Genomic DNA, 15,754 nt, shown 5'->3' with positions numbered 1-15,754 from the left:
CACGGGGGCAGGGATCTGGGCCCATCTTGTTCACTGACATTCCCAAGCAGTTAGAACAGCACAGAGCAGGTCCTCATTAAACGCTTGTTGAATGAGTAACGAAGGGAAGCCAGAACCAAAGAGAGGCTGCCATAGAAACCCTTGGCTGACAGAACTACCCCGGGGGTGGGGATGGGGACAAAGGGTAGGTTCTCGGGGTCCTCCCAGCTCAACCAGGCACAGAGGTGAGCTGAGGACGGCTGGTCCTCGATGACAAACCCCAAAGATTATGATCACTGTGCACTGTTTTGCAAAGTTGATATATTTACTATGTGTTCAATTCTTTAAAAGACTCTTCTCGGGACTCCCCAGACCCCCAGACTTGCCTACTCCCTCTCCAGGACGTCTGGCCCCTCCTCAGAGAGGCTTCTGCAGGAGGGTGTCTCCAAGCCCAAGCCAGCTGCCAGCACGGGGGAAGGCTCCAAGGTGAGGACTCCAGGGCCAGGACCACAGCTGTGGTCAGTTTTCCACCTTCCCTGCAGCGCCCTGCCCCATCTGCCAATTACTCCTTCCCTCCCACGGGGCCTCAGGGTAGAGCTTACAGACCTTATCGCCCTCTCCATCTTTACCTGCCACTTGACTGGTGAAAACCACAGCTGCCCAACACCCCCTTACGCGTCCCTACATACCCTGTACCCGGAGCAGCTGTGGAAAATTCGTGATTAAGATCTCAGGCGAGGAAGTGGTCAGAGGGACCAAGGCTGGTTTCCAGCAGCACTGGGGCCCCGGCAGAATGAGGGCCCACAGCTTTGCTGGATGACCTTGAGCAAGCCACTTCCTCCCCCTCTACAATTCCCAGGCCTGGGTCAGCTCCAAGGTCCCTTCCAGCCCTGGAGGGGAGCATTTGCTTTTTCGAGAAGCCTTTCCTGTGCCCCCCATATCTGTATGTCTCTGGGTGGGGGGATTTAAGCAGGACCCCTCAAAAGGCTTATCAATAGGACAGTTGAAGGGACTGTTGGAACTCCTTGTCCCAAAGCACAGACGCCAAAGAAAGGGGCTTCCTGCCCTTGGATGGAAGTCCATCCCTTTGAGAAATGCTCACAGAGGCACTCTTCTTGATGGGAGCACCATGTGGGTCACACACGACTCCTGCCTTCCAGGGCTTCAGCTGCCAGGTTGCCCAGAGCCTGTCAGGTCTGAGACCAGGAGTGGAAGTTGGAGGAACCCTGAGTGAAACCCTGGGATTTGGCCTCAGGGGCTGTCAGGCTCCCGTCTCAGTTTCTCCAGGGCTCTGAGCAAGTCGTTCCCTCAGCCCCCTCAGCCCCCACTTAGCAGCCAAATGGAAATGACACCTACATCAGGCTGGCTCTCACTCACTCAAGGGCCCCTGGCTGGGTGACTTAGGGCCCCTGGCCTCTCCCGGATCTCGGAGGAGGAAGAATGGGGTATTAAAGGAACAGAAAGACTCAGGAAACTCCCTGGAAGGGAAAACCCCAGGCACAGGGGGCTGAAATGGTGAGGACAGAAGGGCCTGCTGTCTTCACAGCCACTGAGTCACCTAAGCCTTTATGCACCAGGACTGGAACTCACAGCCTAGCCTGGCAGACTAACCAGCAAGGAGATCGCAGCAACTGGCTAGCAGAGGAGGGAGGCTGCCCTGGAGGAGGGGGAGCCTTGAGGGGAGACGTAGGCAAGGATGGAGGGGGTTCTGGGTCATGGGGGCTTGGGAAGGTGCGGTCAGTGGGAGGGACCAGGTGGTGGGACTGGAGCTCACAGTGCCATGGTGGGCGGGGGAGGGAAGAAATGGTGGGAGATGAGGCTGAAAGTGGTCCGATTGTTTCTTCAGTCACTCACATTTATTGAGTGCCTACTGCATACCATACCCTGTGCTAGGTAAGGAAGGCACCAGGGGGAACAAGACAAAGGCCCTGCCCTCCTGGAGCTCACATTCTAGTGGAAGAGACAGACAAGCAGTAAACAAGCAATCATCATGGTACATTCAGTGATAAGTGCTATGAAGAAAACAAAGCTTTTTTTTTTTTTTTTAAAGGAGGGGCATTTAGGCCTCTCTGAGAATGAGAATTTTGAGCTGAGATCCAACAATAAGGAGGAGACACCCATAAGTGAGCAGGTGTGAGCACAGGGGTTCCAGAAAGAGGGGAGAGCATGTGCAAAGGCTCTGGGGTAGGAGTGTGGCTGGGGATTCAAGATGGCAAGGAGGCCAGGATGGCAGGAGCCGAGGGACTGAGGAGATGGGTTTGAGACATGGAAGGGGGGACACCAGGCCTTATAAGCCAGGGTTAGAAGTTGCACGTTCTATTATGTGATGGTCAGATTTATATTTTTCAAAGTTCACTTTGGTCATTGTGTGGAGATTGGATAGAGGGAGGCAAGGGCAAAGCAAGACTAGTGGGGCCACTGTGGGTGCATGAAGGTGGTGGCCGGGCCGGGGAGTAGATGTGGATGGCAGGGTCGTGAGAAGTGTTGGGAGTTGAGATATATTCTGAAGGCAGAGCCGATAGAACCAGCACACGGATTCATGTAGGACAGGAGTTGGAGAGAAGAGGGAAACAGGGAGGACTCTATGGGGGAAATGTGGTGTCATTTCTGAGTAAGGACCCCTGGCAAGGAGGGCCTTGAATGCCAGGGTAGGAGACTGGCCTTTGTCCTGGGGAATCAGATCTCATCTGTTCCTGGAAAGCTGGTGGGGAGCATAGTGGGGTGGTGAGCAGTGCCAGGAAGAAAGAACAGGGCCAGGGAGGGCCGGGAGGGGCTCTGGTGACAGTCAGGCAGAACAGACAACTGCACAGCTCTGAGCCCTCGGGCTCATCCCTGACTGCACACAACACTCAACCATCTCACTGGGGCCTCTGACAAATGCTGACTCCCCCAATGGAGATGCTATGGGCCTGGGGCCGAAAAGGGGGTGAGGGGCCGGCATCAGTATTCTTAGAAATCTCCCCAGGTGGAACTGGGCAGTCAGGCTGAGACCCAGTGGGCTAAAGAGAACACTCTTTCACACGCAGACTGCCCACCCCCACAGCAGCCCCCGCCCCATCCCCACGTCCACATCCGCCCCGGTCCCACGAGGCTCGCCTGGAGAGGATGGGTATGATGCAACCCTGGTGTCGTGAAATAGCCGGGTAAGAGGATGCGCTGCTCGTCGGCCTGATTCACAACACCAGCTGCAGCAACGATACCAGAACTCGGCGAGCTTCCTCCTCTGGATGTGGCTCCGAGGGTTTGAGGCAGTGATGACAAGCCTGGGCAAACATCCTCCCCGACCGATGGCTGCCCTGGGCCAGCGCCATGCAGAGGCCCAGGGCTGCAAATGATGGAGGCTGGGTCCCTGCCCACAGGGGGGGCGCACAGACTTGATGGTAGTGGGGAAGTGGGGAGCAGACACAAAACCCTGTATACAGTGTAGGGGGAAGGGCAACAATGGAGGTGTCTGGCACTGGAAAGATCTGGGAAGCCAGAGGCTGACTGCAACCTCTGCAAGCAACCAGGACCAAGAAAACTGAGATTTCTCTTGAGCCTTGCAAACCACATAAGTGTGTCTATTGCAATCCTGGTCCTTCTAGCCGGACAGTGTTACAGCAGTTGAACACTGAAGTACCTTGAAGCTACTGGCAGCTAAAGCAAAAGGGAAACATGTTTGATGATTAAGATATTTTCATTGTTAAAGGAACAACTCCTCGTTCCTTTTTCTTCACGGTTAGACTTGCTTTTTTAAAAAAGTCTTTTTAGCCAACATTCATTCCACAGTAATTGTAGGTATTAATAATGTATTAGACACAGCCTGGCTGTTTTGGAGGATACACAGAAGGACAGGGCACAATGTCCTCAAGTAGCATATAGTTCCTCAGAGGAGGTAACGACCACAACAGCCACAACCCAAGGCCCAAAGGCAGAAATCCCTGATAAAATGCTACATGGGTTCAGAGAAGGGATGACTTCCTCTGGCTGGGGTAATGATGGAGTGGGATGTATGAAGTAGCACAGTTAGAATAAAGGCAAAAAGAGATAAACAAACATTTAAGGCAGGAGAGTGCCATGTGTTAGCTTGGAGCTTCCTGGCAGCCAAGGCAAAAAGTAGAATTATAATCAGTAGTCACTATCTGATAAAAAGAGATTTCACTTTTTTCCCCCTCTTCCTCTTCTCATAAAGAAAATAAATCTCCATCAGTTCTTGATCCCTCCACCCAAACTTGGAAAAGATTCCAAAACAAGGGTGGCTTGAGCTCATTCCTGCTGCATCAACACAAACTGAAGCAGTGTTTCTAACAGAAATTCGGTCCTGTAGTCACAGGCATGACCATGTGCTCTTCACCCTGATGACTCAGCCTATGTGCTCTCCAAGAGACCAAGGAGCCAAACCCATTGTTTCTCCTAGCCCCAGCTTTTCACTTTTAAATACACCTTCAGTTTTTCTAACTTTCCTGTAAACCTTTTTGTCTTCCTTGAAAAAAATAGAGGAAAAACGTGGTCATTCTGCTCGATTTTGAATTCCACAGTGCATTCCTAATCAGAATACTCCTTAATGGCAGCTTTTGGAGCTCAGGAGCCTCTGACCTGATACTGGAGCTGGGGCCAGGGGACCTAGAATCATAGAACTGCTTTAAAAGCTCAGCTTCCCCCACCCCATCCCCCAAATTGGGTCCAGCCCTAGACACATGGAGGGAGTGGGAAGGATAAGAGTCAAAGGAGGCCTGGACCTGGCTCTGCACCACCTACCTCATGACCTCAGGCCTGTGTGCCTTAGTTTCATCATCTGCCAAATGGATAATTCTTCTCAATGAATGTTTTGATGATCGAGAGAGGGAACTTGTGAAAGAAGCATTTCAGAGGACATTAATATTGCTCTGCAAATATGTGTGTGTGTGTGTGTGTGTGTGTGTGTGTGTGTGTGTGTGTGTTCTGCCCCCCACCCTTCCCCCAGCTCTTTAGTTACCAGAAAAGAAAGGTGGGGGTGGGGGAAGAAACCAACTCATTCTTGACTATTTAAGGCAATGCTTTTTAGTAAGGGCAGGCACTAAAATTTATTAACAAACAAACAAAAAAGTTAGGGCATTAGGAGGAGTTGCGGGGAAGGGTTGCTTGGGATCAGAAGGTGGAAACCCAAAGAGAGTTGGATTTGGTCATTTGCATTCATCACAACTCAGGCTTCGACAGGGCAAATGTCCAGAGGATCCCAGAAGCCCAGAGAGAGGGTATCCCCCATCATCTTGTTGCCCCTTTACCAGACACTTGAAATAAGCTACTGACCTCCTTAATATATATCCCAAAGGATCTTCTGCCGGTGGTCACCAAGGGTTCAGCTGCAAGATGACACCTGCCATCTGGAATGCATTTGTGCTAAAGTGGGGAAGGAGCTGGATCCAAAGGGAGCCTGTCCTCCAGACACGGTCCCTCTGGCTGGGTGCGAGTCCCCAGGGTATGGAGCCCTACAGCAGGAAGTCCGAGGGGCTTCACGTGGAGCGGGAATCGAGTCCTCACTCCCAGCGAGCTTCGTTAGCAGCAGCACTGAGTGCTGGAGAGGCTCAGGACAAGCCCGGCAAGGCCTGTACCTGCCAAAGGTGGATGCGGGAAGGCTGGGGGCAGGTGGACACTAGGAAAGAACACCCCTGATGAGGGCCCAGGGATTCGGCCAGAGTTGTCAGATGGTCATTCACTTGTGATTTCCTGGGAAATGGACACTGCGGTCCCTGCCACCCCCCCCCCCACAGTAATGCATTTCAACTGGTGTCATTTTTACTGATTAACCATCAACATCAAAAACCATCCTAGACAACTAGCTTTGACCTTGGTGGGTACACAATGGGCAAGTTGACCCAATGGGCCCTAGGTATGGCACATATTTTTTCCTAACTAGTTAGAATTTTCATCTTCCTATTTAGTGCATCTCTGACAATCTATGATTTATTGAAAGTCCCTGTTGAGGATGGTGGGGGGAGTCCATGTTTACAGGGGCCTACTTCACTCCCTGCTTCTTCAGAACAATGGTCTTGACCCTGTTTTTGACCCAGGACATGAAAATCACCTGGGGAACTTTAACAAACCAGTCAGCGCCTAGGCCCCTCCCCAGACCAATTAAGTCAGAAACTCAGGGGGCAAGGGCTTGGAAGCCAGTATTTTTAAGAGCTCCCCAGGTGATCCTAATCGGTATCCAGGGTTGAGAATGGCAGAGCTGGGGCTATAAGCTTGAGAAAGATGTGTTGATTAAGGCTGTGCACAGCACAAAATCTGGCTTTTCTTGATAAAGGTAATGCTGATTTAGGGTTCTTAAAAATAATCTTTCATGTTGTAAAAGGATTTTAAAGAGCTTTTTTATCCTGGGTAGACTCATGAATATATAAGCAGGTTATCAGCCCTTTGCTTGAATTCACTGCCTAAGGCCAACAGACAGCTTTACAGTTATTGATTTGTAAGACAAGTGTGTGTCCCCAAATGAGACCACCCCTCGTCACTCTGCCTGATGGACCACACACCCCAGGTGCAAACCCCACATACTCACCTCTTGGACAAGGTAGATGCCCCACAATCAGGTTTCTGCTCAGCCAGGAAGGGCTGCACATGAGGCCTGTGACCTCTGGCAGTTCTCCACCTGGTTCCAAGGCCCCTCAACTCACCTGAGTCCTGCTGTCTCCCCAGCTTCAAGGTCATAGGAGAGATTAACAGCTGCATGAGACTGCTGGGGCCGAGTGGGGAGCTGGAGTGGAGCTCACTGTATCATTCTGGGATGGCTGGGTGGCCACACCCAAACCACGCTGGCCCCCCACCCCACCCACCCCTCTGCGGTCTGGATCCTGGTCAAGTGCAGATGGCTCCTGCATCCCCCAGCCACAGGAAATCTCATCTTCTTTATCTAGCCCTTTCTTGTGGCATTTCCTAAGGCTTCCTATTTTATTATAGTGTCTGTGTGCACGCACACACCTGCTTATCTCTTCTCCCCGCCTACCACACCACACCACACCATGAGCTTACAAAAGCAGGAAATGCAACTCGGTCTCACCTAGGAAGAAGCCCTTTGCTGTTGGTCTCACCTCGGTAAAAGGCAAGCTTCTTGAAGGCAGGGATGTCAATTCATTTCACCACTGTGTCCTAGAACAATGCCTGGCACAGGATAGATGCTCAAACATTTGTTGAACTGCATTCTTCAGTCAGCAGTCACTGAATCAACAGGAATCACAACTTGAACTTGACATGCCAACGTTGGTCCCCTTGTAGCAAATTTTTGGCTTACTAATTTTAACCTAAATTTGTCTCTTGCAAAAAACAAAAAGATTGCCATCCCTGGGGTGGGGGTAATTGAGTCCACCCTGCACCCATGTGAAAAACCTGTTGTGAAGTGCAGAAGCCAAATGGTAGAGGACATACCTATAGCCCTAGAGACCCATCTAAACAACGCTGGGAGTAGGGTGGCCAAAATTAACCTTTATTGAGGGCCCACAGTATGTCAGGCAATAGGTAGGCGATTTCTATAAATTAACCTCATATTCCCATTAGCCTGATGGAATATGATTGGTATCCCTGCCTTACATCTGAGCAATCTAGTTCTAAGCAGTCAAACGACTTGCCCTCAGTCACATGATTACCAGATGGTGAAATAGGGATTTTAGCCCAACTTTCAGGCCAGCTCCAAGGCTGTGGTGTCTCTTGAAAATGCCAGGCCCTGAGGCCTGGTGGGCTTATTCCATTCAGGGCTCTGTGCTTGGAGAGCCTTCAGTCTTGGGCTGGTCCCTCAATATTCATTTCCTTTTCCTCCCCCGGACCCCCACTGTTGCTGAGCTCTTTCCTTTCAGAATTTAGTTTTCAAAGAAGTCTCGAATGGGGCTTCCCTGGTGGCGCAGTGGTTGAGAGTCCGCCTGCCGATGCAGGGGACACGGGTTTGTGCCCCGGTCCGGGAGGATCCCACATGCCGCGGAGCGGCTGGGCCCGTGAGCCATGGCCGCTGAGCCTGCGTGTCCGGAGCCTGTGCTCCGCAACGGGAGAGGCCACAACAGTGAAAGGCCCGCATACCGCAAAAAAAAAAAAAAAAAAAAAAAAGAAGTCTCGAAATCTTTCTTAGGCCTTTTGTGCTTTCTAAAGCTAATAATCGCTGCCAACCACCAGAGGGCCACATCCCAAACATTCATATTTAGGGAATCAAAATGCCCTTTTGGGTTTGGTTTAATTTTCCTAAAAATACAAGCCAGCTGATGTGTGTGGCTGACCAGTATGAAAGCTCACCCAGGGACCCACTCTGAGTGCAAGAGGGTCAGCCGGGTGGTGAGGGTGATGCCTCTGGGCCGGCACTGTTTGGGGGGAGGCATTTGCAGCAACTGGGCAGAGGGGCTCTCCAGCCGACCTCCCTGAGGAAAATGTCTTACCCCAGCAACAGCACCGCCAGCATGCAGCTCTCCTGGGCTCTGGGGCCTCACTGCCCACCATTAGTCCTCATACTTCTCTGTGGCTGTGTGCTTCCGGGGGCTTCTATGGAAATCTGGCTGTTCCAAGGGAATGGCTAAAGCACCCTTCATTTGGGGTGACCAGTGGCCCTAACCTTGTCCTCTTTCCTCGTGGGTGGCATTTTAAAGGTTTTAACTAGGACTCCGCTGAAAAGCTTCTAGCTCTGAGATCTGGGTAAACGGGGCTATGCTTTACTGCAGGAGCCAGCTCTCCACCTGCCCCCAGCCCCCGCTCCAGGAGGTGCTGCAGAGCGTGGAAGAGACCACTAAGCCCTACATGGGGTGGGCCCTACATGGGCACTTGTCTGAGGCCCAGATTTCCAGGTGATTCATCAGGAAGTGGCCTCGCATAGGTCGCAGGGGCCAAAACAAGCTGAGGGCCCCCAGGCAAAGGGAATGGGCTGAAGCTCTTCCATGTGGCTCCTTCAAGGAGAGAGTATCCTGCCACCAGGCAGCTGGAGCCTGTCTCTTCGTTAGGGCCAGGTCTCCCAGGTGGAGAGAAATGAAGACCCCCCTACCTCCTCAGCCATTTGCACATCCCCAGGCAGAAGCCCAAACCCCAGACCCTGAAAACCCTTCCTGGTCAGAAACACAGGCAGATACTGCCCAAGAGAGCAGGGGACAACTGTCCTGTGACCAGGCCCAAGTCTCTCCCACCATTGAAACAATCTTGCATCCCCTTCCCAAGGCCAATAACTGGCTATTGACCCCCATTTAAAATGCTTTCCACTGAGAGCCCAGTGTCAATGGTCACAGAGCTCCAACAGCTCCTAGCCCCAGAATGTATGCCACATGCTGGGTCACCATCAAAATACTCTGGATCTATTGTCCTACCACACCTCCAGCCAGACCGACCTCCCTCAGATCCCCTAGCCAGGGGACTGAACTCTGAGGCTGGTGAGGGGAGAGCAAGACTTCGGAGCTGGGATGGGAGTCCTGTACTTACAGAAACCTGTGGGGACTTCGAGGACCCAGGGGCCCGGCAGGCCTTAGCCTTCCTTGCAGGGAGTGGAGAAGGGGCCAGGCCCAGTCACCCCCAGAGGCTGGGAAGAGGCACTTCTGCTGCCTTCCAAGGAGCCCCAGGCTGTGCCTCAGTTAAGGACATTCCCAGGAAAGGAGGCCTGAGAGAGGTTTCTGCTCCACTGAAGGACTGAACAAAGGGGGCACATGACACTTAGGGAGAACATTCCGGAAATTTACTGGCTACGGACAGGGGTGGTGGTGAAGGAACCATCCTAAACAGAGTAAATGCAGAAGTTACTGTACAGGAAGGAACGTGAGAAAACATATACCGACTCTCTCCCACCCTGCCCCTTCTCCCCACAAATAGCACACAGAGCAACAACGTCAGCAAAGCAAAGTTGAAAGGAAAATAATCAGTCAACCAAACAAAGCAAAGAACTCTCCCCCCCCACATCTCTAATCAAAGTTACTGATCAAGTGAGAAAAGGCTGTACTTTGCTTCCTTGCTCTCTTTATAAGATACACATTTGAAATTCCTGACGGAAAAATACCCAGTAGAAGCTAGCAGCTGAGGTCAACGGGGGCCCACACTCATCCAACTCAGTCAGCCTGCCTGGCTCTTCAGAACTGAATTCCCCTTACTGCCCTCTCTCCAGTGACTTCATATCTCACTGTCATTTCCGCTGCCCACAGAGGCACAAACAGTGCAACAAATCAGGGTAATCCAATGTAGCTGGAGAGCTACTGGCAGCCTGTACCAAGCCTGGAAGCCTCTACGCAGCAGATGCCAGCAGAGGCCAGCCTGAATAAGGCAGTCAGAAAAAACTGGGACAAACTTATACTAAGAACGTATTCACTGTTTATCTGAAATTCAAATTTAACCAGGTGTCCTGTACTTTTATTTGCTAAATCTGGGGCAGATGAAGGGGCCTTAGCTGCAGGCCGTGCCAGCCCTGGATGCCACCTGAGAGCCTGCCTAGGTCAGCTCTGCTGCGGCCAGCCAAGAGGCTACAGTATGTCTGTTTCTCTGTTAGAAGTCCCCTCTGGGATCACGGGCTCCCCTCTTTCCTGTTCAAACAGAAGCTACTGTCCGAGGCAAACTCTTTTGCCCTCCCCATCCTAAGAAACAGATTCTCAAGGACCCCAAGGGCAAAGACAACAGGGCATATAGAGTATGCCAATATGCAATGCTGGGCTTCTGCCAGCCCCTCAATCTTTTTTTTTTTTTTTTTTTAAAGATCTGGCCTTTATCATTGTTAACAGTAAATCAAATGTCCACCCCTTCTTCTCAATGTTTCCCTACAGACTGTGCAGCTCTGCAAGTTTCCTTCTTTGAAGGATCAGTCCTGTTTTATCTAACCCCAGGAGGCACTCCCCTCTACCTTCTTTCAGACTGAATGCCTGTTAAAGGCCCCTAAGTCTGAATCCAGGCATGTGGAGCTGGTACAGAGGATGTGGGGAGGGGGCTGGCACAGGAGGCTGAAGCAAAGAATCTGCTCATTCAAACCTTTGCTGAATGAGCCATCGTGGGCTAAATACCTAGGAGAGGGCACACGGAAGCTATTTCAAAAATCGAGATTAGGACAAAGAATTTTCCTCCCTTCCTGGGTTAGCCACTTATAACCAACAGTATTTCCACTTAGATGATCCTGGCAAAAAAAGGAAAGAAAGAGCCCACTTAGACTTCTGAACAACTCTGGGATGGGGACTTGATGACCTGGCTATCCCCAGCTACCTAGCACAGCCCAGCACATGCAGGACTGTAACTGCTGAACTGAACTTAGGCTGACACATCAACACACAGGCCTGTTTAGGCAGGCCCTCCCTGAGCCATAGCCAGTCACAACAGTTACATGTATAACAAGGCAAGGAGAAGCACAGATCACTTGAAAATAATTTTGGAAACATTTTAGTTAGTGGTTTTAAGCTTTTTTCCACCAACCTTTTTAGTTAGAAACAAGTGGCAAGACATTTATTTCCCTCCTGTCCCTGTTCTGTGAGGGATACTAGTATACTATGAAGCTGTCAAAAGATGGGCCGGAGATAGGTGACTTCTGAATTCAACCTACAAAGAATGAAGAACAGGGGACCATCCAGGACCTCAAAACAGCCTCATTTTCCTGCAGGGAGCTACACAATTTCCGCTTAATGAGTTGCTGACTTCCTCCTGATATTCCTGAAATGCAGGCACAAAAGCCTTTTTTTTACTGATATAAAATGAGCATCTTGAAAAATACCATAAAGTGCACATCTCCATTAGGAATTTTATAACGTTTTCTCCCAATTTGCTGGACACAGGGCTCAGTCAATCTCTATGACTGACTGAGGCTAAGTGAGAGTCCAGGCAGGCTGGGGCCTGCCAGCGCTCTGGTGGGCCTGGGACAATGCCCCAGCTTGGGGTTTTATTCAGCGTTTGGCATGCCCGAGTCACTTTCTGAGTGACATAATGGAAATGTGGCAGTGATGTGAACTACCTAATGAGCTAGACAAAGGTTCAGATGCCTAATGGAGAAACAATGATTGTGGGGATCAGTGTAAAGCAGTAGGACGTTGGCACATCTGCACGTTACAGTTAAATTAAGTATTAAAGCTTTGGCCAAAACAGTTCACTCAAACAGAGCGGGCAGGGGTGAGAATCCAAAGAGTAAATGCTCAATTTTTTTCCCCTCTATATCAGCAAGTGCGGGATTCTGTGGGAAAGTCTATAGTACTGTTCTTCAAGTAACCTAAACCCTCGAATTTAAATGATTCATCAAAAGAATAATAGTGGCTGCTCTACTGCCATTACAAGTCCCTAATTAGACGGTAAGTTATTGGAGGGCAGGAGCAGGGCCTACATTCTGGCTTCAGTGTGCGTGGGCATCTCCTGCTCTTTGATGAACGCGTCCAGCTCAAGAATGATAAAACCAAAGGATTCGCGCTCTGAGAGCTCACTAGTTCCACTTGTTTTCCCTTAGAAGTTAGGCGGCCACGGTTGTTTTAAAAAAAAAAAAAAAAATCAAAGGAACAGAGTCCATGCAATCAAATCCCTAGGCCTCTGAAAGGGACTCAGATCAAGTCAGTACATCCCTCTGAGTGTCTCAGTGAGTTTATTATGAGCCACTCGGAGGCAGGCACTGACCCTGTCAGCCTCCAAGTACCCTTGATTTTGTTAGAAAGATTGGAATCTCATCCTGGGAAGATGAAAGACTACCAGGACCACTTTCTCTCAGTTTCTCTGGGTAAATGGTGAAATCATGGACCAGTATCAAGGGAAAGGATTTAGCTCCCTGACTGAGTGAGCTAAGGATGACTTTTAACCTAATAATCTATCACAGGACCATGATTTCTGGCCACAAGCTGTAACCATGAGTACACGGGAACCTGTTAGATGCTGTGACCTTCTAAACTCGGCCTCATGTCTCCTGCATCTCTGCACCCAGCAGGCCTTGCTTTACCACAGAATCCGTCGACAGGACAAGCCCTGGGTTTGCTCCATGAGCCTGGCCCAGCCCTTCTGGTATGAACCAAGTTACCTTATTTCTCCTATAAATGTCTCTCGCTACGCAAGTTCTCAAATGCCAACCAGGGACTGCGCTCCTCTCAACTCCACCCAGCTCCCCCTTCAGGGCAGCTTTCCTCTCCCTTCTGTCCAAGGGTAGAGGACCTCATCCCCCTATGCAGGGCTCACGTGCAGCTCTCCTATTTGGAGCTGGCAGAACTGCATGACGCAAGGAAAGGCAAATTCACAATTAATTCTCACAATGAGAATGATGAACAAGAGGTGAGCCAGGGAGCAAATACATATTTAAACACCTTGTGCCTTCTCTCCTTTATGACACTGTTATATTTCTATCTACAAGATCTAGTATCAAAAAAAAAAAAGAACCCTAAATCAAACTTTATAAAAAGTCCTCAGAATACTCTTTTTAAGACACTGTTAAAGCAAACTGTTTGCTTTGTTTAAAATATAATCAACACACATAAATTGGGCACAACTTGCTAAATCAAGTCCCCTGCAGTGCTTGCGTTCTGAGACTTTCTTAGTAAAGCCCAACTGAAGGTGAATAGATGGGACTAGAGGAGGGAGACAGCTCCTTAGGCTACATCCTTGATAGATATAAGGGGATCCAACTGATGAACAGCAGATGGCCCCATTATCTATCTATTAGCTCTTTACTACAAGGAAAGGCAACAATTAGTATTTTTATAACCAGAGGATTGTGAGGGTAACCATGCCCTGTGACGAGAGTTTCCTCTCTAGAAGCAAAAAAGTACCTTTGGAGACTCTGGGAATCTTAACATCCTCCTGGGAGAGCCCACCTCAGGAGCAGTCCATAAAACCGGTAGAGCCGACCATACCCAATTTCTCGTAGCCCCAGCTGGTCCATTCAGCAACAAACACTCGTCCTCACGTCCTCTCTAGTTTAGTCCAAGGCTTCGGGAGAAACAGGGCCAATGATGGGGGACAACCTCTGCTCAGGGACCACACATCCACGGTGCTGATGCCCAATGTAATGATACCCATGAGCCGGCCTGGCCAACTGGCTTCATGAGTGGGAAAGGGAAGGAGAGGGGAAGCTGTCCAAGCAGAAGAACCAAGCACCAGAGAAGGGAAAAGAGGGGCTTAGAAGTCCTCTTGAAGAGAAGAGTACACAAGGCCAAGCAGTCGCCTCGCAGTACTGCAGCTACAGAGGGCTCCCAGGTTTGCCCTCCCTCGAGCTCCAGCTGAGACCCCCGACAAGGTTCGTTTACTAGGCTATCGTTTCCTAGGCCTATGTTTTCATCTCCAGTGGGATTTCAACAGAACAGCAAACCAAATAATTTGGAGGATGGTCTTGGACCCCCGGACGCCAAGGCCCACCTTGGTGAGGTAAGAGGGAAGAGGACATGGAGTGCTTGGTATTTCACACACAAATCTTAACTTACCAAGGCTGAGACTGGCTTTCACATTCAAATAAAAATGTGAAAAGCAAACTGTGACCCTGCTACAGGGAATGTTATATCTAAATAAAAGCAACTCCCAAAGGCTTCATTTCCTTGCTCATTTTGGGTGAATTTTTAATCATTTAAGGTCAACTTTAACCAAATCACAGATGCCTATATAAGCCTATAATTTTCTGGCCCAAGCACTAGTGAAGACATTTCCTCCCACACAAATAAAAATTTGAACAAAATTTCAAAGGAAAAACAAAACAAAACAATGAAAATAAAAGAATGTGAAAAGAAATACAAATCAAAGAAATTTATTGGTGTTGACAAATATACATAATACAAAAAAACAAAACAAAACTAACACAACAGAAACAAAACCAGAAACTCCCCCCACCCTGGCAGGCCCACAGGCCTGAGGTACTGATAGCAAGCAGCCCCAGGAGCCCCTTGGAGCATCGCACTTAATTCATGAGGACCTCCATCTGCACCAGCCTCGCGTTGGTGTCCCCAGATGTCCGGTAGGGTATCATCCCAGCAAAGGTAATCAGGGCTCGGGCTTGGCTGCGGAGTTGCTGAGAGAAAGGGGAAGAAGAGAAGAAATCCAGTTAACTTACGGGTCAGGGCACTGTCCTGAGAACCACCACCCTGGCCTTCCATTTTCTACCCCTTGGGGGTCAGGGCAGATTCCCGGTGGGTGGATGACAGTCTCACCCTCCACCATCATGTTCCTCCAGCATGGTGCAGAGTTAGCAAAGCTCGGCTGCTGGGGCCTCAGTTCCAAAGCCTTTCTGCTTAGCAAAAGATGGATGGGTGTGCCGGGCAAGCTGCCTCACCTGACACGTCTGACCAGCTGCTGACACGGCCCTGTGCTTCAGACTGCCTGCTCTACTTCTCTGAGCCTCTCTCTCTCTCCTGGCTGGTTTCTGTCCAACTGTTACCATGGGGTCCTGAGTTTCTTTCTAGGACCCTCATGAAGCACCTGCACTACCAGAGGCAACAGTCGTGCCTAAGTGAGGCCCATTCCAGCTCTTTCCTCTCCTGCATCTTCCCCTTTCCTTCCTTTCACTCCTTACATTCCTTCCTTCCTGACAGAAGTGCTTGGCCCTCTTTTCTCAGGCAACAATATTTATGAGATTCCTGGATTGCTCCAGGAAGGAAAAAGATTTAAACTCAGGTGTTTCCAACAACAAAAATAGGAACCTTCACTCCAATTTCCAACTGATAAATTACTGAATAAAGAATAAAGAAACGTAAGAGAACAGCTTCAGGTTGCCCCACATTGAGGTGTGTTGGATGCTTATACCAGCAGGAAAGGAAACCATATCTGGAATAGAAAAGGAGGGTCTACACACATCTTTTGGATCAGTAATGAGATTTTTAAGAAAAATTCAAGGGTTACTTACTAGGCTTCTTAAGGACCATTCAAGAAGAAAACTGAAAGGTAAGTG

General features: G+C 49.8%; 1 protein-coding gene across 1 annotated transcript in view; it reads right to left on the bottom strand.

Annotated features, from left to right (window-relative positions):
* Positions 1-14,596: 14,596 nt before the first annotated feature.
* NUP93 (nucleoporin 93) overlaps positions 14,597-15,754 on the bottom strand; it is a 105,843-nt gene continuing 104,685 nt past the window's right edge. The window contains exon 22 of the mRNA XM_065898489.1: positions 14,597-14,878. Within this exon, the coding sequence (XP_065754561.1) occupies positions 14,768-14,878 (111 nt within the window). The 3' untranslated portion in view covers positions 14,597-14,767. The remainder of the gene's footprint in view (positions 14,879-15,754) is intronic.

Source organism: Phocoena phocoena, chromosome 20, assembly GCF_963924675.1.
Source record: "Phocoena phocoena chromosome 20, mPhoPho1.1, whole genome shotgun sequence".
Classification (NCBI taxonomy): Eukaryota; Metazoa; Chordata; class Mammalia; order Artiodactyla; family Phocoenidae; genus Phocoena; species Phocoena phocoena.
Note: the sequence above shows the minus strand (reverse complement) of the source record. Positions and strands in the feature narration are given on the sequence as shown.